The following is a 22,024-nucleotide window of genomic DNA, read 5'->3' on the forward strand; positions in this document are numbered from 1 at the left end:
AAATATGTTGTATATTATAAGAATAAGGAAGAAACTTGGAATGATAGCTTCAAAACAGCAATGCTGCTAGGTACAGCGAAACTGAATTCACAACAAAATAGGACAGACGTAAGAGCTGTTTTATTAAAGACGACAACTTACACGCACTGCTACTCTTAAGTGGAGGGTGTCTTTCAAAAGTTGCAACTTGCAGCTAAGTGGTAACCAGTAGGTGACTCGAGAGTGGAGAGTCGAATTTGTATTTTGTAGTTGTAGAACAACAGACCAGAGTCGACTTCAGTATCCTTGGGAAGTTCGTCCGGGAAAGTTACGCCAGTGCTGCCATTCGTTGAATATCTAAAATTAGTTAACCACGATGGACGTTTATTAAGGTATGTTTGAACTTTATAGATATTCCATAATTTGGTTGCTAACCGGAGCAATACTATTAAGTAGTTTATGAGATAACCATTTGCAAATTAGGCCAGACCTATGAAACCCAGAGCTACTCGCCTATACCTAGTATAGGCTACCTGAACCCAGTTGGTGTAGACTTATCTAATACAGTCGTGCTACTCCTCGCCAAACTCGTAAACTGAATTTTTTTTAGGCATGTTATTTTGCATTGTTTGCATTTATAAAATTATTTTTGTTGATGCAGATAGCAATTGTTTGTGTATCTTGTCCAACAATTGTGGAAACCAGGGAGTTTAGCCATTACTACCTATACTCTGTTTTTTTTCATCTGTCCATCCGCCAGTGGTGTTTTTGTATGGTAACACTGCGTCCCGGGCTTGAAATAGTTACGCTGTGTAAGTTTTAGGTAAATAAAAGATATCTGGTTGTACATTTGCAACTGAAAAGTGTTTTAATAATTTACTGTATGCGAATTACACCGTTAATATTCGAAATAGGATATTGTTATTATTGTCGAATGTAAGCTGCCTTTTCGGGGTGGCGAATGGAACAGCCAGACGCAAATTCCATCAAACAGATGCTAAACCAAGTTACGTCATATCGTATCTGGCTGAAACGCACTTTATAAAAATTAACAGTACATACTGATATACTTACGTATAATGAAGTAATACGTTGACATCTTGCCGTAGTGAACAGCAAGAGAAGCAATTTTCCCGCCACTGCGTCTGGCTGTTCCATTCGCCATAATAACAATAACCTATTTCGAATATTAATGGTGTAATTCGCATACAGTAAATTATTAAAACACTTTTCAGTTGCAAATTTACACCCAGATATCCTTTTATTTACCTAAAACTTACACGTAGCGCAACTATTTAAAGCCATACAAAAACCACACAGGCGGATGGACAGATGAAAAAAAACAGAGTATAGTAGTAAGTGACAAGGGTGTCCAAAAACGAGCGCATTACACCCGGTAGACCAACTCCGTGTATCGTATTTCTTTGGAAATTACAGGTTCCTATAGTATTTGGGTTGCTTACTAATGATTTGCCAGTATTTTTTTGGTGGTCGACTATAATTAAAACCCCCAGGTTCAAGTACTAAATACGGCGAAATACATTTGACCCCCCAATCCCTAGTGGCTGTCGTATTCGCGGGAACGTTCCTTGTAGTCCGTGTGGAGTTTTTTAGAATTACGTTGCACTAGCCAGAAAGGCACGAAACCTGTTATAATTACAACATAAACAGTCAAAAATAAAATAGAAAAATGCATAGGCTATATAACCTAGCTAGTATTTCATAAGTGTTGATAATAACAGACCTACCTGAAAACTAGGGCTTTGGTAATTCTACAGAAGAGCTCCTCGTGGAGATGAGCCATCGTTAGTAATAGGGCAATTGGTAGATCTATTACTATTCCGCGGCGGCCTAGACTATGGCAGTTGCTGTCTTTCTGAGAAGTTTTACCTACTGTACATTAATTAACCCCCAGGGGCTCGTACTAAACACGACGAAATACATTGGACGCCCCAATCCTTAGTGGATGTATTCACAGTTACATTCCTTGCAGTCTGTGCGGAACTATTCTTTAGAATTACCTCGAAAATGTTAAGGAAGCTTGAGAAAAAGAAATCCAGTACACTATTGAGCTTTTAGTTATTTATGTCACAGCATCAGGAATTATCCAAAATAATACTGGTCAACTTTATAATTGTCAGAAAGATTATGCTAATAAAACAAATGATAGTCAAGGAAAATTTACTCTCAGTATTTAGATTGTTAAGATATACATATAGTCTGTTACATATGTCATTACAGTATAATGCTTATTTTTACTTATTTGACAAGAAATATTGGTTCTAGGTTGTCCCCTATGTTTGGCAGTGAGACACTCTGTAGTCTGTACTTTCATTCAGTCGTGGTTATGATCTTGGGTCATCTGCATGTACTTTCAGTCAATCTTGGTTATGATCTTGGGTCATCTGCAAGATCTAGTTATCTTTTTTTATGATAGTCTCAGTTTCTATTGAACCCCGTGATACTGTTTACAACATTAAGGGTTACAAAGACCAAAACTAGTGCACACCAGGTATGAATTGATGTATTAACTAAGTAACTATAATTAGCTTCTAAAGTTAACACTTGAAGTAAGTAGGTTTTCCTTTGGTGGATCCGACACAGAACAGCAGGGAGAAATGCACCACTCCATACAGTGTCTAGGATCACTTGGAAAATATGATGCACTTTGGTAATTGTTTCTAATAATACTGTTGCTTGACACAGGTAGACAAGAATTTACTTTACTTGAGGCACAATCACTGCTGCAAAATTTTATAAAATTTGCATTTTGTTTCGGGAAAATATTTACTCAAAAGCTTGTTGCCAAATAACAAAATCACCAATCAAGAACATGTCTGTCACTTCACTTAGGAACATGAATATTTGTGACTACAACAAAAGGTCACTGTTCACTGGATTGGAATTTGGGAGACAAAATGAAAATGTGGAATGAGGATCTAGGAATGGGAATGGAGAGGTTGTTTAGGAATAGGGCGACTGGAATGGCTGGTCGCACAAGGGCCATGGTGAATGGTATGTTGTGAGGCTTAGTAGTCCAAAATGGAAGGCTCAAGGCTTCTTGTTTAAGCCAAGGCATTGGGCCTGATGAGTCGCTCAACTCAATATGGACAGCTGGGGCCAGAGATACCTACAGACATAGGGTATCGTGACAGGGCCTCCCACCGTACTGACTTCAGAGGGTAATCCATGGCGTTTTTATTCCTGTCTGTGGCCACCATCTTGGATATTTTCCAATCAGTAGTATCTGTTATCTTCAAAGAAGACCCTTGTAAAACTCTCGTCGTGCTGGAAGAGAACAGCATTTCTGCAGAAGCTTGTCTTCATTGTCTACAACAAAGAGAGGGCATCACTAGGGAGAGAGGTTGGAATGGGTGGAGTTATTAGTTGTGAAAGGCAAGTGTCAGGTCAAATCTTGCATGACCTGCAGGTGGTTCGAAAGGGTCGAAAGGGGGAATTGACACAATAGAATGAGGAGTGGTGTGAAAATTGAATCTGTCACCCTTTCCCATGTGTTGTGACCAAATGCATGTGGCCTGCCAGCTGGTGGGCATGAGGCATTAATAACAGCTAGAGGTCATTAAAGGTGATTATACTGGGTATTGGACAGGGAATTTAACTCGAGTCATAAGGGACAGCCACCTTCTTGGTCTCGTCTGAAAGATGTAGTTAAGGGTGATGCATGTGTGCTCAAAGGTGCCGCGATCCGTGCTAATGCTAGTTCGAGAATCCTGAGGGAATTCTCAAGGAGTGTCCTAATGTTGGTTTGAAAGCTGGAAAAGGTATGAATTATATGAGTAGCGAGATGAATCTCAATTGATTTGTTGTGACACCAAGCTGATTTACGGTGACATTAGGCTGTCATTCCCATTGCAGGCGAGGTTCGGGGAGTGTTTATGATTTGACTTTGAATTTTGGCCTAGCCTAACTCCTTTCTTTCTCTATAAAAATGAATAATCTACCCACCTGTACGCTTTCTCCAACTCCAGTACACTCCAGAAATCACCTTAAAACACCAGCACCACAAGACTTACGACCCAAAAAACAACTCCTACCAGACAGAGAGCTCTCCCCTACCAACCACACACCACACGTGCTTTCTACTCCCGTGTTATTGTTACATCCGGCCGACGCCGCCGCCATCTTGTCTATGACGTCACAGCCTATGACGTCACAACACAACTTAAATACATCAACAGACACCTTCTAGAATCTACCACATGTTGTCTATATATAGGACACCCACCATATTTCAACAATGCATAAAATACCCATAACAATTATACAATATATAATCACACTTATCTATACCCATAACAATTATACAATATATAATCACACTTATCTCTTTCTCCCTCCCCTCCGACTGTTTCCTAACCTAGTATTCCCCTCTTAATTTCCTTCTTCCTCCAACTCTTTACCCTCTACATAATTTCTAATACATTCCCCTGAAAACTCCTGCTTTAGTGCAAAAAAAGGATCATCTACGTGTGTACACAAAATGCCTTCCAATTTATTGTTCTTTTTCCAAAAGAATATATTAGGTTCTAGTCTACTTCTCTCACCTTGAAGCTCCTTCACTACTTTCACCACTTTACAATACCATGCTTTTGCTGCATCCTTGAGCCCATAGACTGTTTTCTTCAACTTCCATAATCCCCTCCAACCATCTTCCCTTGGTGGCTTCAAGTACACTTCTCTTTGTATCTCGTCACCTGTAAATATGCAGTTTTGACATCCAATGTATAACAATTCCAATTTTTCACCCTTTATTATGGTTAGACAGAATTTTAAAAATTTCAGCATTGCATGTGGGAGCATCTTTTCCCACTCAGCCATTTCTTCTTCAAACCCTCTAGCTACCAATCTTGCTTTACATATCCTTTTCCCCCCCTTTTCCCCCCCTTTTTATCTTTTTTCAGTTTACTATCCATCTTGTAGATATAGCTTTTTGTCCAACATCATTTACCTCCTCATATACCTGGTTATCTCTCCAACTTAGAAGTTCTTTTTCTTTAGCTTCCATTATGCTTCTATTTTCAAATCCCAGCAACACCTCCTCTTCATCTTCAATTTTTTCTACCTGACTATAATCCCTCAAGTTAACCCACCCTTTGTCACCTGACTGTGAGTCTCGTATATTGTACGAATCAGCCCATGCTTGGCTTGATCTTTTCCTGCAAGACCTAAAATAGCCTCCATTTCTTCTACTTGTCCTGTATCATTGTTTATAGCCCTAACTCTATTTCCCTTTTTGAATTTTGGTATCTCTTCCATTAACTCGCTTTCTATTGACCCACTTTGCCCGTTATCTTCCACTGTTTCCTCTATCACCTCTCTTTCTATAGTCTCTTCTGTGTCTGCATTCCTTCTCTCACCCATTATCTCCTCTCCTTCCAGCCAATCTACTTTCCCTTCATTTGGGCCATCTGACCTACCTTTCACCCCATGGGATTTATCTATTCTAGCCGATATCTCTTCTGTATCTGGTGATCGTCGTTGAATCCTTGTCACATGTATCCTAGCTACTTCTCTTAAAGAATCCCCATGTTTGACTATTATTGTTTTCCCGATACTCCCACTACCTGAGCAGGTCCTCTCCATTCATTTTCATTTTCCTCTTATAGAATACCTCATCTCCTACCACTGCTTCTTCCAAATTTATGTTCTCTGATGTTTTTGTTTAGCGCTATTCTTATTTTATTACAGGACTCATTTTTTATAAATGCTTCTCTGGCCTTGTGCATTGCATTCAGTGTGTCCCTTACCATACCCTCTTCCATCCCTTTTTCTCTGCTTGCAGGACTAGAACTTTCTTCTCCTATTAGGTTAGGCAGTGAAGGGTTTTTTCCAAATACTAATTGGTTGGGAGAGAAACCTCCATTATTCATTAAACAGTTCCTAGCACTCACTACCCATTTCAAAGCTAGGGACCAATCTACTTCCTCTTCCTCCATCATCTTCCTTACACTTCCCTTGATCATGCCTACGGTCTTTTCACATAATCCGTTGCTCCACGGAGATTCTGATGCTGTGGCTAATACTTTGATATTCCATTTTTCTGCCATCCTCCTTACTTTTTCATTTTGAAATTCTCCCCATTATCTGACAATATTTTGGAGGGTGCTCCAAATATAGCAAACCAGCACTCAAAAGTATCTTTATTATAGTTTCTGGTTTCTTATCTTTTATCCAACAGGCCTGACAATATCTCGTTGCCATATCCACTATTACCAAGAACTTTCTCTCTTCTATCTCTCCCACATCCATCGCTACGACTTCATTGAACGTTTTACTCCAAGAAAAGCCTACTACCGGTTTGGCGGGGTTTCTTTTGTATTTTTTACAAACCTCACAATTTTTAATCAGTTCCGTTAGTAACTTTCTTATTTCCTCTTTTTCTTTTTCGATTAACCCATTACTCCATTGTGCTTCCTCTGTTAGCTTCCATATTTTATCTCCACTTCCATGACCAAACTGTAAATGTAATTTCTTCATTGTGTTCTTAATTTCCCTCGGATTCTTTCCCTTCCAACCCTCCAGTAATAATTCTTCTACCTTCCTCCTCCTTATAGGCACTCTTAAATGACCCTGTTCGTCTTCTCTTAATCTCTACTTTCATTCCCCTAATACTTCTACTATGACACAATTTTCTTTCAAATTTAGGGTCATACCCATTTTACTCATGGTTTGCTTACCTATCAGCCAGGGTATATCACCTTGCAGAATTTCCGTCTTCAAATAAAACTTTCTGTTTTTTAGTATCACAGGTATTTCTATTATTCCTCTGGACTTATAAGATGTCTCACCAAAATTAAACACTTTATTAGACTCTGTCCTAGTGTCCCTCATTCTCCTCAACTCCTTCCGACTCAAATCCATGACAATACGTGCTAGTCACAATTCCCCGCAAACTGTTGATTTACACCCTGTGTCCAAAATTGCATCAACCACCTCCCATGATGCTTCCACTATTTTATTAACTTCTCCTACATAAACCTCTTCTTCTTCTGTCCCATTTTCTGTTTTTACCTTATTTTCTTCTAGTCTTGTTTCAGTTTTCTTCCTATTATGAAAATTCTGAGGACAATCCCTAGCCCAATGCCATTCTGAGCTGCATATTGCACATACTGTTACCTCCTTCTTTGTTTATAGGATTTCTACCACCCCTTCCTCGGTTCCATCTTCCCCGATATCTTTGGTTTTTCCCTCCCTCTCCCAGAACTGGCATTGCCTTCTGACGAACCCCACCATTCCCGTTCCTCTTTAGTCCCTAATCCCTCAAATAGTCTTTTCATTGTTTGCGACACTGTTCCGTACTCTAGCTTTTCTTGCCCACAAGCCGATAATACCATTTGTTTTTGATTTTCCGTGAGATTTGCTTGCTCTATTACATGATACCCTTGACTTCGCCTTCAAGCGCGCCTTTCCCCATTGCTCTTTCACACTCAAGATGCTGCCTTCTCGTATCTAATTAAATAGTCCGCCATATTTTCACTAGATTCTCTTCTTATTAGAAGGTATCTTTTTATTCTACCGTAATTCTCCATTACCGAGTCTTTTAGATAGGCTTTATCTAGTTTCTCTAGGATTAACTTTGGACCCTCTGTACCAGTAAGTTTATCTTTATCTAATGCTTCCACTAGCTCTCGGGCTTTCCCTTTTAAGCTCATTCTCATTTCTATCGCCGGGTATTTTGTATCTTCTCCATACAACAATAGCCAATCTTCGGCTTGACCTTTCCATTCTTTGTATTCTTCTTGTATCCCGCTAAACCTAGGACATTCCCTTCTCCATCTAGTAGTCTCCCTTTGTTCACTGTCGGATCCAGGCATCTTTGATCAACCACGCTCTGCTACCAGTTTGAATTTTGGCCTAGCCTAACTCCTTTCTTTCTCTGTAAAAATGAATAATCTACCCACCTGTACGCTTTCTCCAACTCCAGTACACTCCAGAAATCACCTTAAAACACCAGCACCACAAGACTTACGACCCAAAAAACAACTCCTACCAGACAGAGAGCTCTCCCCTACCAACCACACACCACCACCAACGTGCTTTCTACTCCCCGTGTTATTGTTTACATCCGGCCGACGCCGCCGCCATCTTGTCTATGACGTCACAGCCTATGACGTCACAACACAACTTAAATACATCAACAGACACCTTCTAGAATCTACCACATGTTGTCTATATATAGGACACCCACCATATTTCAACAATGCATAAAATACCCATAACAATTATACAATATATAATCACACTTATCTATACCCATAACAATTATACAATATATAATCATTGACAACAAGACAAATTCAAGCTAATTTTAACTGGAACTATTGTTCCACTACTGTCTGAAGATAAACACGGTCCTTACATTTTACATTAGCATTTGCCTCCAAGTGGCAAGAATTTATGTGAAGAATGATCAAATTTTTTCCCAGTCCAACTGGAATTTCTGGCAGATATTTGAATTGTCAGAAACTCACTCTTACTCCCGAGTGAACCTTGGTTCCCCTGATCTGTTGGGTTATTAGCTATCTATGGCAGGGCTTTTCAACCTTTTTTCACCACGTACCCTTTCGGTTATTTTCAATGTCAGTAATTACCCCCTCCACTTCGTAGAAAAAAAAACAAAACTATGTCAGAAAAAAATTCCATTGTGTGTATTTGCAAATACTGTGCTGAAGGGAAGTACGTAAGTACATAACTCTCCTGACGTAACCAGTATTATTGTAAACACACAGAATACCATAAAAAATAAACATTTTTAGAGTTATTTAACTGTTTCTATGCAGTAGTAAATTTAAAACGTTATGGTACTGAGCTGCAAAAACAAAATACATTATTATTACATCAGCAGCAAAGGGAGTTAATGAGATTGCTGACACTGTTTTTCATCAGCTAGCCTAGTCACGCAGGGAACAGGTTTTGCTAAAGCACATTGAAGGCCGGCTACCACATTCATTCGAGACCTGAGTTTTTATTTAATGACAAGTAAGCTGGAAAACCCAGTTTCACACAGATACTACATTGATGGGAAAAGCAACTGAGAACAGAGAGGCTCCTCTGTGACGTTGATATGATTTGGGTAGTTTGCAGCAGAATCTGACTAAAGACTTTTTTTCAAGTAGATCACAAGCACTGGAGCCATTCATATGTTCAATAAACTCTTCATGAAGAGTGTCATTAAAACAACATCTGTATGGGAAAGGTCTCTAATTAGCTTTGTTTCCTTCAGGCACATCTTAAAAGCTTACTATCTGAACTTCAGTAGAGGTAACATGCTTGTCAGCAAGTGGGCAGCCAGGCCCCTAATCCTAACAAACCCGTGGGGAGCGCGTATCCCTGACAAACCCTTGGCGTACCACCTGGGGTACCCATACCCAGTGATGTTGAAAACCCCTGATCTATGGGGAAGGTTGACCTTGACGGTCTACCTCCTTAAAGGAAACTCCTAGCATGAGCATCAAACATCATTCTGCAAGATCATACCAACCTGGACTTCTATGCCCTTCCACTGCTTGAAATGGTCAAGGAAGGCTGGACTTTTCAGACTTGTCCTTGAGGTCTTACTCATTTATTCCCATTATAATTATGGTGATTCAGGTTAAAACAACTTTTGGCTTACAGTACCCTGCTGGGAACGGAACCCCCGCCATAACCTGGGGAATGCCTGGAGCTGTTTACAAAGCTACTGTCATTAAAAGGAAGTTTTATCAAGGTTAAAGTAACCTGTCACCTCGAAGATTTTTTGGCTATGCTCCTATTACTTTGCAGTTCGGAGTTAGCCTACACAGCTAACATGGCTGCATTACTTTGCTGCCAGGCTGACCGAACACTATCAGCATTTTTTGCACGATATAAAACTGTAATTACTTGTGCAATAGATACTATAAAGTTATTTGTGGTAATAAATATTTTTACTTGGCCTTTTTTAGGTAGGTTTGAAAAGTGTAACAGGACAAAAAGCTTGCATTTGCACTATGAAATAATAGATAGGGGCTGAAGGGATGCTGTAAAGAACCTTTAGTAATGCCTACAGTGCACCTCATAAGGTGCACTGAAGGCACTCCCCTTATATGGGTGCAACTGCACCTTAGATAGTCTTTTCCCCATCAATGCCACTTAGGCAGCTCTTTTTACTATCATTAAAGCCTTCAGTAAATATTTTCGATGTAGTATGTACTATTTGCTTTCACAATCACTCAAAATTTACATAATGAAATAAAAGACTCTACGTACTTAGTAAGTCAAAACAAGGTTTTCCGGATGGAAATTGTTTTATAGGATTTGTTAAGATTCACCTGTGGGAATTCCCTTAGTGAATCTTTCAACAAAAATAGGGTTAAATAATACTGCCTATACAGATAATATAATATATTTATATATTCAGCACCAAAAGGTACAACATGATAGTCCGAAAAGGATTCTAGCCTACAGACTGTTGGTGTACATAATACAGACAAGTGTGGATAGTGTGACATTTACAGGCAAATTTCAGGTTTATACAATAATAAAATACAAAACACGTAATAAGTCTAAATTAACAATGTATAAGAGGTAATTTTATATATAAAACATCTTATGAAAAGTTACAATATACAAAAATGATAAAACCAGGTAGGACTAGGAATGTGAGCTTCAGAAATCATTCTGAAACCATCATGCTCAATAAAGGCATAGAATATCTTCTTTTGGAAAACGTTTTGATATAGAGTATGCTCATTTACTTCAAGATTTACAGGCAATCTGAATTTGATATGTGTTAAGAGTACTCCATTATAGTATTTCACTGCTCAAAGAGCATTGTCAAATTACAGTTAGCAATATATATATTTTTTTACAGTGACCACATATCTTTAGGAAATTAAATAAATTTTCATGGTTTGAAAGAATTGGTTTAATTTATCATCTTTAAATTGGTAGCATTAATCCCACCCACAAATCCCTCAATACTGCAATAATAACTTTGTTACTCTGAGCACCTGAATTTCCCCTTCAACAGCACCACCACTTGTTTGAATCTATATTTCCATACTACTACTGTTGATAGGTGCTGGAAGTACAACATGGTTATAAAAATATTTTAAACTTAATACTTCCTAGAAATGTACTGCATATAACTTCAAAACAATTTAAGGGTTTCTCCAACCATTCATCACAGATGTTTTGCCTCGTTAAAACACTGGCTCAGCAGTGTTAAAACTGGCGATGGGGAAAGGCAGCTTGATGTGATTTATGTCTAATTATGATTCCCATTACAAAATCACTAATATTTTCTCCTATTGGAAAGGAATGATAAGGATAATGCTACAGTAATTCTTTAGTATGGTCCTCTGATAAGGTATATAAACCTATATGCTACACTGATTGTCAACTGACTGAATACTTTGGTACAGAGTTGGTACACAAATTCAGATATATATATATTTATATAATGTATATACACATGCACTTTTCCATATTACAGGGGTACATTCTATACACAATTATTCGCAGCACACCCCCAAGGAATCTCAGGAATGTAAAGTGGTCCACATTTATTTTTGATAAATAATACAATAATTACAGGTATTATATAGGCTATTGACAGTTTCATTGGTACAAACGACTGTTACTTTTGTGCACTGTTTTTTCTTATGTGGAAGCGCTGTAATATGGGAGTCTTAATTACTCCCGAAACTGAAGCTTTTATGAAAGTTTTTTCCTACTGTCTTCACTCATAATGTAAAGTACTAAATATTTCTCTGTATTAATATAGAATTGGTAATATTTATGAAAGTTTGTACAAATGGGTAAGTCTAAACTTTGCTTTCAGGCCCACAAGCATGATGCTGAAAACTCTCTCGTATTTTGGTTAAATGTATTGCTGTTGCATGGCCATACACTTTGTTGTACCATTCTGGTGTTCTTCCCCTGCAGAAAAATATTTAAGGTTAGTAAACAGTTGTATAATTAAAATTTATACAATTTATACACTTGATACAATATAATTGCAAAATTTTATTTTTAAGAGAAAAGGTGTTTCTACAAACCATTACCTTACAAAGCCTAATATACTTCGGTTCAAAATGGACAACTTAATTAATTCACTGATCATTTAAAATAGCTGATAATTCATCAAATTTTATATACAATCCTTAACCTGTGTTGGCTATTCAGTATGAATTTCAGATGGTTAAGAATATCCAGTAGTCATGGCTAGTGACAGGTTTCATGGTGGAAGCCTAATTGGCATAGTATAACCATGCAGCCCTAGCTCATTTCCTTTATTTAAGATAATTAAACAGAAGAAAAACTGGCTCTACAAAACTGGGATACTGCTTCTTAATTCCTGTGATTAGAAGATACGGTGACATCAATCAGTCTTAAAAATGGTTAAGACTGCCAGGAAACTCCTAATATAAGGTTCTTAAGAATGGATGCCTGATTGCAGAGGAAGGAGGAGAGCTAGTTACTTCCCCATCTAACTTCTTATTTTCAGTACCTTGGACAAGATACTATTTTTTTTTTTTTATTGAGCAGATCCTTAGAAGATGCCTGAGCAAATTATGGGGAATGTCCCTGAGTTAGATTCAGGTGAAGGTTGTCTGGTGCTGCCAAATGTCTGTTCTCATTATCTGTGCATCCTTAAGGCCCCCATACACTACCGAGCATCGAATCGCGATTCGAGTCACCTCAAGCTTGGCTCGAACTCGAAGGAGGCCACACACTAAAGAGCCTTGTTTCAGTTAAGCGCTTTTTCCGCACAGTGAAGATGTCATCCTCAGACCTAGACACAGATGATTTTTTAAGCATTGCTGTTGCTCTCGAAGAGAAAAAACGTAAACATGATTCACGATCAGCATTAGGGTCATTCTTTCAGTTTTTCTACTAATTTGTCTTGAGCAAAGACAAATTAGTATAGGTCTACAAAGTCACTTAACACTTCTCTTGAATTGGCGCTATCCATCTTCAATTTCACTCAACATACAAAAATAATGGAGCCTTCCTCGTGTACCCAACAAATTATCACTTGGCTCGAAGCTCCGCCCACAAAATATCAGGAATGTCTTGATAGCGTCGAGCCAGCTGCGAGTGGCTCGTTGCACGATGCGCAAGCCCCCATACACTATGAAAACTCGACGCGTTGCACGAAGCGCGATTCGATGCTCGATAGTGTATGGGGGCCTTTAGAGTTCCTTTGAATGGCTGAAAGCCAGCACACTTGACTTTGTGAGCTTTCCCCCACTGACCAACAGACCTTGCAGGATGAACTGTATGCCCGCTACATCACTTCTTGAAGCTGGAAAAAAAACGATATTCTTGGACACCACCACCTAGTGCCTACCAGTAGTATTACAAAGAGAATTACTGCAGGGCACAAAAGCAACTCATCTAGCTCCCATTAACAAATTCTCGGCAGATGGAGATGGAATAAATAAATTTTAAAATCTGATGGGTTCCAAGTTTTTCCCACTAAATCATAAACAACAAGCACTAGAAGAATCTCCTGCTTTCTTAAGTGACACAAGATATATGCTATGATAAACTCGGGCCTCTCCCAAGGGTTATTTGGTCCCTGAGTTAGGCTATAGAAAATGACAACATCCTACTGTGGAGGCTGAAATTGGTGAGGATGGGCAAAACCTTGTAGTACTCATACAGTATGGGCAACTGTATGAAGGGAGGGAGGTCCATGCACTTTAGTCTAAAGACCTGCTCAAGGCAACTCAACATGTGGATAAGAAAGTCCACAATCATCAAAGGGACTATGAGAAGCTCGGTCTTGACCAAGGTAGATAAGAAAGTCTGCAATCACCTGCGAAGTGGCTTTGGGAAGAGAGAGAGACCTTCTCAACCATTATAACATCAACTGGAAAAACATGGTCTATTCCCTGATACAGATTACTTGAGGGTACCTAAAAGTATAAGGTTCTCGGAGAAGAATGGGCAAAAGAAGAATAACACATCATGCTACCATGGCTTGAGTCCAAGAAGGAACTACAGACTTAAAATAACTGCATTGACTAATATTAGACTGACAAGAGAAAAATGAACTTTTAAGAGTGACCAAGGGCTGCTGGAGAGCATTTTCCAAGGCCTGAAGTTCCCAAAGACTATAAAGTCAAACAAAGACCAACCACAAGGGCTGACTTCCGACATGCGGTCACCAGAAACAGACCAGGGACGAGCTGTAGAAACATTTATTATGCATTTTCATCAGACACAGTTGCCTATGCATAAAAATGCAAGTGTACAATTGTAAAACATTTCAGCTTTCTAGTCATGTATCATTGTCTTTGTTGGCTACAAGGAAATAGTCTTTTTCTTGTGCGAGACAACATAGATTTGTATATGAAACTTAAAAAAGTTTTAAGTGCCAGCAGCTAAATATTTTGAAATTCGCTTTAGCGATTCTTTTGTTTTTAGGTGTAGGTATATGGCTCCGCCCACTTTCGGGAAATAGAGGACAACTAAGTAGAGAAAACCAATTTGTTTATGGCGGCTGTTAGCAATGGTGGTGAGCAGCAGCGATTGTTTTGAAATACTCTCTTCACTGATCTTGCTTCAGCTTGTGATCACACTCAATTAGATGAGTGCTCGGAGTCAAACACTACTACGTATTTGCCTTTACATGGAACTTCTCATGTTAAGAATCAGTCAGTGAAACAGAGTTTATGGCGCCAATGCCATTACAACCTTCAGGGTTGTTGGATCCTTCTCTTGCCCTGATTAAACACTGCCCGGACAACGTTTTGGGTTGTTTGAAAAAACCGTTGGCAGCTATGAAGAACTTAGCAACATTTTAGTCTTTGGTCGAGGAAGAAGGCACCCCTCCTACAGCTTATGCATCTTTGCGATTTTTACTCCAGAGCTAACCAGCTTACTTCTCTGCCAGTGTTGGCTTTTCCAACTAAGCAGTCTGCCTGCAGAGTCTGCTAATTTGCTTCAGCTGGATCTCTCAATTTCAGCAAGGAGAGCTCTCAGAGAAGTGGAAAGCTAGATGTCGGGGTAAAGAGAATTGGGTAAATTTAAATTCAGTTATCCACTGTCTTGTCTTTTGAAGAGAAGGTATTCATACTACATGACAGGAGAATCCTTCTTAGGTGGGGCTGCCTCTTCCCAAGGAAATGTCTCTAGCCTCATAGACTCGGGCCGTAGGTCAGCTTTTTCTGCGGCCAAGACCATGTTTTCACCAGCTGAGCTGCATCATTTTAATGTTTTAAAGTCTTGGAAATTATGAGTTTCCTTGACTGGATGATAGGCTCTCTTGCACGCAAAATCCAGGAATATCCAGAATTTACCGGCTGACTTCCCCTTGGATCTCCTCATGTACTTTCGTGGACGGATGAAAGTTAGACAAAGCTCTAGGGAACTTGCCTCTCTCTACACCATGGGAGTGTTAAAGAAGAGGGAATTAGAGAGTTCATATACCACAAAAGGAGTAACATCGGTCCTTCTTTTTTCGCCCCTCTCGAAGGAAGGTCTTATTTCCAGAGACAGTAGTAGATGGGATTTGCTGTGAGCTACAGAAGTCTATGCAGGATTTGCTATCAAAGTCATCCACATGCGTTAAGGAAACTCATTTATCGGCTTTTAAATTGTTGCTATCCCTTTCGCAGAAGGGGTCAAAGACCTTCCACTAGGACCCGAGCCAACATATGATCTCGTCTAGGGCAGTAGAGAAATCCACGACAAAGCCCCCCTGCAAAGTGCGAACACAATGTCCTCTGTACCAAGGTAGGTGCCAGGCTCCTTCAGTATTGGGGAGAAGTGGAGCCAGAGAGGAGCAGAGTGATTGGTAGAGCAAGTGTTACTACACTGTTATGAAACTCCTCCCTTGGCCAAGAGGGCGATCGCCTTAATCGCTTACTACAAGAATTCAGAGAGATTTCGAGCTCTCAAGGAGGAAGTGTCCTTATTCGCAAGAAAGAAGCAGTAGGAGGGGTTCTACAATCACCTCATTGTAGTGCCAAAGTCATCAGGGGATAGAGACCAGTTTTGGACGTAAGCACCCTGAATGTACTATTCGTCCAGAAGATGAAACTCAAAAAGGAAACAACGCATTCGATATTAGCATCCATCCATCAAGAGGATTGGATGGTATCAACAGAACTTCAAGATGCTTGTTTCCACATACTAATATGTCAGAATTCCAGAAAGTTCCTGAGATTAGTTTTTCTGTTTCAGGCACACTGCTTCGGGCTGTCAACCACTCCTCAAATATTCACACATATCCTCGCTCCCTTAGCAGGTTGGCCCCACCTGATGGGGATCAACATAACATTCTACCTGAACGAATGGTTTCTTCAAGCAAAGTTGCAGGATGGAGGATCTTGTGAAAACACTTCTTGCACAAGAACTACGATTAGTAGTAATTCACTACAATTCACAGATTACTCATTGTCAGGAGATAGTTTATTTGGGAATGACTCTCTAGTTTATTTGGGAATAATTCATTTTCAGGCTTTTCCCTCCCAGGAGTCAGGCCAATTAATTCCGGCTCTACCTGTTTAAAAGTGCTCCTGTCAAGGCAGAGGAGGGGGAAGCAGCTTGTCTGATCTGTTAGTCCCAAGTAAATTCTCTAGTCCTGTGACAAGACTGTTCACCAGGTCTAACAGTCCTTTGGACAACAAGGACCTCGGTAAGCTTGTAGAGGCCCTGGGTTTCTTCTTAGGAGCCCGGAATGACTCTAGCTGTGAAGGGTGGTCAGAAGAAGTAGCTGTGGTCTCTTCACTGAGGCCATTGTGCTGACAAATCAGCCTGCTGACAAGTCCTTTTGGGATGCATTCCTCCCTCATCCTTTAGAAGGAAAAACCTCGGGTAGACTCTACTGGGGGCAACAAGATGGTTTCCATTCCTGAAGGAACAGGAGAGCCAGCAGAAGACCCACCTGTCTTCCCAGAGCGGGGAGACAGTCCCTTAGCAGTCCCAGGTCAAGACTTCTTAGGGGGAGGGAAACCACCTTCTTCCTCAGCAGGGGAGCCTTGGAAGATGAAGGGGAGGAAGCACCAGACGAAGACAACGACACCTTACGCCTGTTCTTCGCCAGCTTCTTCAGCGTGCTGATCAGATCACCTCTCCAAGGTGCCACAGTAGCACTAGGCACAGGAGATGCCGATACTGGAACGACTCCGGATTCCCGACTACTGGACAAGTAGTTACTGCCCAACTATCTTGTTAAATCTTCAACAGCCAAATCCCAGCCTATGCTGGTGAATGTAGCAAGACAGCAGCTGATCTTGTGACCCACCCCCATAGCTCTACCCACTCCAACTCCCGCGCCAGAGATTCATCGTCTCCTATAGGAGTTTCCAGTTATTTAAGGATGACCTGCAGCACAACCTGACTAAACCCACATAGCACCACGTCATTACCGAGGGTCCTCCAGTCCATGCCTGCTTCAGATGTTTGGCCTCAGACGAGATTTCCAGGACATGGAACAGGCAGGAGAATGCCTAAAAGCCTCCAGCCCAAGAGCTTCTCCCCTCCACATGGTACCAAAAGCTGACGACATGTGGTGACTACCGAAGACTTTTTTAAACATTAAACAGTATCCAAGAGGTACCCACTGCTGAACATTACCAACATTACAAACCAAATGGAAGGCTCCAAAATATTCACGAAGATTGACATGATGAAGGGATATTTCTAAGTGCTCATTGCAAAGACGGCCATCATCACCCCTCTCGGCACATGCACGTTTAACTATAGCTGCTTTGGCCTTTGGAATGCAGACGTGACCTTCCAAAGTCTGATGGACAAAATCCTGGCAACAAATCATGGAAGACATCAGACGGGGCCTGCAAATACTGAAAGTTAATGGACTCATAGCCTGGGTCAGTCACCCGAGCAGTCGCAGCAACAATCAAAGCAATTCAAGCATTCACAGGAATGATCAACTATCACCATGGGTTCAGTCCCAACCTTGCTAAAATAATTACTTGAAAATTACTTGAAACTTTATGTTGGTCTGAAAACCCAGACAATGCTTAAATCAACCACACAAATAGGTCCCTCAACATAACGACAAATGTAACACAAGAATGGGCATGGCCCTTGAGTAGGAGAAAGAAGACAGTCATCAGCCACTGGCATTCTTAGGTAAGAAATAATCACCAGCACAACAGATATACACCATGTTCAACTGAGAGTTGCTGGAAATCCACAGAGCAATCTGCCACATGCTAGAAGGACAACAATGTGTGGTGCAGACAGACTACCAATAGCTTGTCCAAGCCTACATCAAAAGGGGAGATGGGTGGTTGGCAAGACAGCAGTGGCACCTATCATTTACACATAAAAAAAGTGGGCAAGAGAATGCCTCCCCTGCCAAATGTCAGAAGTAATGAGGCACACAGAAATGGAGATACAGTCAACACAGCGATGACTGGCCTATCATGCAACAGATGGCAGAAAATTGTGCAAAAGCTGGGTTAGCAGACATGGGATACCTAAATACATCACCAGTGAGAGAGGAGCAAACATACATCTACCTTACGGCATACCCTCACCACCAGTCTCTGGTTGAAAATACATTACAGGACAGCATACACAACTCAGAAGCAAACAGACCAGGGACAAGCTGTAGATCCAAAAGCTCTTTACTAAATCTGCTGCATGGGGAAGAAGTTGTATCTCTGCCTGTTTAATATACCCACATCATGAAAAAAAAAATAGGGCAGACATATCACAGAACTATTCTGCAACAAGAGTTTGCTTGCTCTTGTGAAATCTGGTGGATAAGTTGATGCCGGGTAGATAGGAGATATTCTCCCCGGTTTGTACCTTCATCATGCAATGTTAATTACATCATGCAATGTTAATTACACAAGAATGTAACCAAGACAATGCACATATTAATGACATCACAACTGATTCTTAGTTATGACTGCAGTGGTGAAGGTAAATTCTCATAGCAGTCTCTTGGAGGGAACTTAATGCATCCAACTAGAAAAGGAACTCATAGAGAAAGGTGGTCACCTCTGCCAAAACACCACAAGGTCATGATGACTACAGCAGCCTCACCAAAGGTCCTGCCTTTGATGTAGAATTCAAAATCTGCTCCAAAGAAACATTCTTACGCAAAGCTGAAGCCAAGGTTGCCTTTCCAAGATTATGCTCACAAATGATGAAATAGCCTTTAGAAAATGCTGTTTTCCAGAAAATATTTCATTCACTTGTGTGAACGATTATCTAGAGGAGGCAACCTTGACCTTAGCTTTATCTATGATTTCTTCTTTGGAGCAAATTTGTCACCATTGCCTTGTGGTGTTTTGGCAGAGGTGAGCAGAACTCTGATCTTTGGCTCCAAGAGTTCCTTTGCCGCTGCCTCTTGGATGCCAGCAGAAGTTCCAACGAGCCAGTCAAGGTTCTAGATGGGGTAGGTCCCTGAAAACCTAAAAGATCCATGTAGACTTTAAGCTACCCCTTCTTTCACAGGTAACCTACACCAGACTTCTGCTTCTTCTCTTGCTCCTGTTCTGTTCAGCACCCGCAGAGTTCAATGGGAATTAACAACATTTGAAATGGAGCTTAATCAGCTTAGATGCCCCATGTCTCCTTTAGTCTGTTGAAACCAATTACAGACAGAGATTGGGGGTAGTGCAGAAGACAACTGTACCTGTGAGAGGTGGAAGAGATGGGAGATCACACCTAGAACAAGAGTAAGTTGGGAACCAAAATCAAGTGGGGAAAGAGGGACTACATAACACCAACCCTGCGAGAGCCTGAATGTCTTGGTGTGAAGATGGAGAGCTGACTTTAAATCGGCTCTAAGTGAGGAAATGTTTGAACACTAAGTGAGGAAATGTCTGAACACTAATCCTGTCCGAGGAACACCATTCACCTATAGATGAACTGATACCTCTGCTCTGTTGATGAGGGGACCAGCAATAGGAGGAAGTCTTCTTGGACCCATTCCTATGGGTTTTGGACTTACCCTTCTACCTATGACAAGGAAGAGAGTTCCAGGACAAGGAAAGATTATATGAGAATATGGAAGAATGATGCTAACATTTCTTCCTTGCCCTTCTCATCCAACTCATATGACTTGCACACTTAGCCCTATGGTGGCAAGAACATCCTAGCAACTTATGTTGTTCACTTCAAAAGGCATTTCTAAGCAAGACAGAGTTCTGTCATTTATGATCACAAACTGTAATAAAAAGATAAATGTAAATTATAAGCTTACCTCGGAAGATAAATGTAAATTATAGGCTTACCTCATATCAAGTCGTGATATGTGGGTTATCCGTGACTTCCCAGACCCACAAGGCTGTATAAGGTATCTCGAAGCCAAAACTATACCCCTAACGCCACCCACTAAAACTGTTGCATCACTGTGTTCCACAGATGTTTCAACAACAATGCATGTCCCTCTTGCTAAATCACTTCGCCAACATCTGGAAAGAAAAATTGGAATGTATAAGTATAAACTTAAGTTGGTAAACAGATAATGTAATTATTAGAAATCAAAAGAATATAGGAAGACACTTCAAATAATGTAGCATCCATTGCTAAAAGGCAGTTGATGGGCTTTGTTTATTTTTGGTTGGAAATTTCTATTATTGGCTTGAACTTTAATTCATCATTTACACTTGTGTCCAAAAGGGGAAATGAGCAAAAATAAAGTACAATTAAAGTACATCTTTCAAAAATTCTAATTTTGGTATCCTGTCATGCAAAGTAACTTTATAGACAAGTAAGAAAAATGTTGCTAAAATGGTGTTCATTAGTCATAAAAATTCTTTCACATAGAACTTCATTATACCTATACAGTAGTCTTACATTTCTCTTTATTTTGGCAAATATTTTATCACACAACCTGTAGAAATTTGGTTAGGAGCTAATCTCGGCTCATTAACTGTATTTTTCATTTAACCTTAATTTTTCACTGTTACAACTAACTGAAAGGGAGGAGTGGAAGTGGAAAAACAATGACAACAACATTGAGCCTAACACAAAACCTAGATGTAACATGAAAATGAAGTGATGGAGACCAGCCAATAACAACAAATACTATTATAACCCCTGTGAAAATTTTATTTTGTTAGTACAGCTGTAATAATCCGTTCAGTTAATTTGCATTACAACTGTTCCATACAGTGTAGTATTTAGTATTATTATCAAATAAAGTATAATTTTGGAAATTTTTATTTTAATACAATTGAATGCTAGTCTATTTGATCATTACTGAATATCCATGAATGTTCACAGAGCTTAAAAGCTTACCTTAAGACACAATAATCAACCGGAGGGCGAGGAGCCATGGAATTACACATGTACTGGAATACTTCAGCTTGGCGGTCAAGGCGATTTATAACTCTCCATTTAAATAAAGATTCATCCCACAAATGCCTGAAAGATCATTATTGTAGAGTGAACGACTCATAATTATAGGCCTGCCCTGAGAGAGCTAAATTACCTGAATAGTTTGGTTCAACTACAATAATAGTACATGATATTAATATACACATCTACAAAATTACTCCAATAAGTTATGTGAAATAAAAAATACTTTGTACCGAACGAGATGTTCAAGAATCATCTGCAACTGATAAACTAAAATAATTACAGTCAGTATTAATTGAAGAAATATTACTATACACCTAATTCCACTGATTTAATTTGCAGAGTTACAGTATTTGTTTACACAAGAATGCTTAGTTCTTCTATTAGTATTTAAATATTAAACTTTCAGGGAATTTTCAATGCATGGTAAATAAATTTACCTCTCTCTTATGACACGATTGAGAAGTTCAGCAGGTGGAGCTTCAACTTCAGTAGTAGCTCGCCACAGCCGTAAGGGATGGCCATCACCAACTTTGCGGTAAAGAATTTCAACATTTGGGTCTGCGCAGTTCATGTGAACCCACCCTCGAGATCTGAAGTATTCATACATAAGAATGTCATAACATTATGTATTTTACCCTTAATGCTTATTTTAAAAGTTGAAATGATAAATTTTTATCATCCAAATGAAGATTTACAATTTTCTTCTACAGTGTCATTCGATACAGCAGTGATTTTTATTATAATCTAGTTTTCATCCTGT

General features: G+C 39.8%; 1 protein-coding gene and 1 long non-coding RNA gene across 3 annotated transcripts in view; one reads left to right on the plus strand and one right to left on the minus strand.

The window, feature by feature from the left end:
- Positions 1 to 167: 167 nt before the first annotated feature.
- LOC135225159 (uncharacterized) lies at positions 168 to 21,762 on the plus strand. Of its 2 annotated transcripts, none has more exons than XR_010316921.1 (3): positions 168 to 371; positions 11,804 to 11,920; positions 21,671 to 21,762. It is a non-coding gene; the product is annotated as an uncharacterized LOC135225159 (long non-coding RNA). The 2 variants fall into 2 exon arrangements; XR_010316920.1 differs by lacking the exon at positions 21,671 to 21,762 and adding an exon at positions 21,187 to 21,319 and having other exon boundaries at positions 170 to 371.
- The window catches only part of LOC135225157 (mucin-2-like), an 861,510-nt gene continuing 849,833 nt past the window's right edge, over positions 10,348 to 22,024 (minus strand). The window contains exons 22-25 of the mRNA XM_064264391.1: positions 21,702 to 21,854; positions 21,202 to 21,327; positions 20,193 to 20,372; positions 10,348 to 11,901 (exon numbers count right to left, since the gene is read on the minus strand). Of these exons, the coding sequence (XP_064120461.1) occupies positions 11,787 to 11,901; positions 20,193 to 20,372; positions 21,202 to 21,327; positions 21,702 to 21,854 (574 nt within the window). The 3' untranslated portion in view covers positions 10,348 to 11,786. The remainder of the gene's footprint in view (positions 11,902 to 20,192; positions 20,373 to 21,201; positions 21,328 to 21,701; positions 21,855 to 22,024) is intronic.

Source organism: Macrobrachium nipponense, chromosome 13 (genome assembly GCF_015104395.2).
Source record: "Macrobrachium nipponense isolate FS-2020 chromosome 13, ASM1510439v2, whole genome shotgun sequence".
Lineage (NCBI taxonomy): Eukaryota > Metazoa > Arthropoda > Malacostraca > Decapoda > Palaemonidae > Macrobrachium > Macrobrachium nipponense.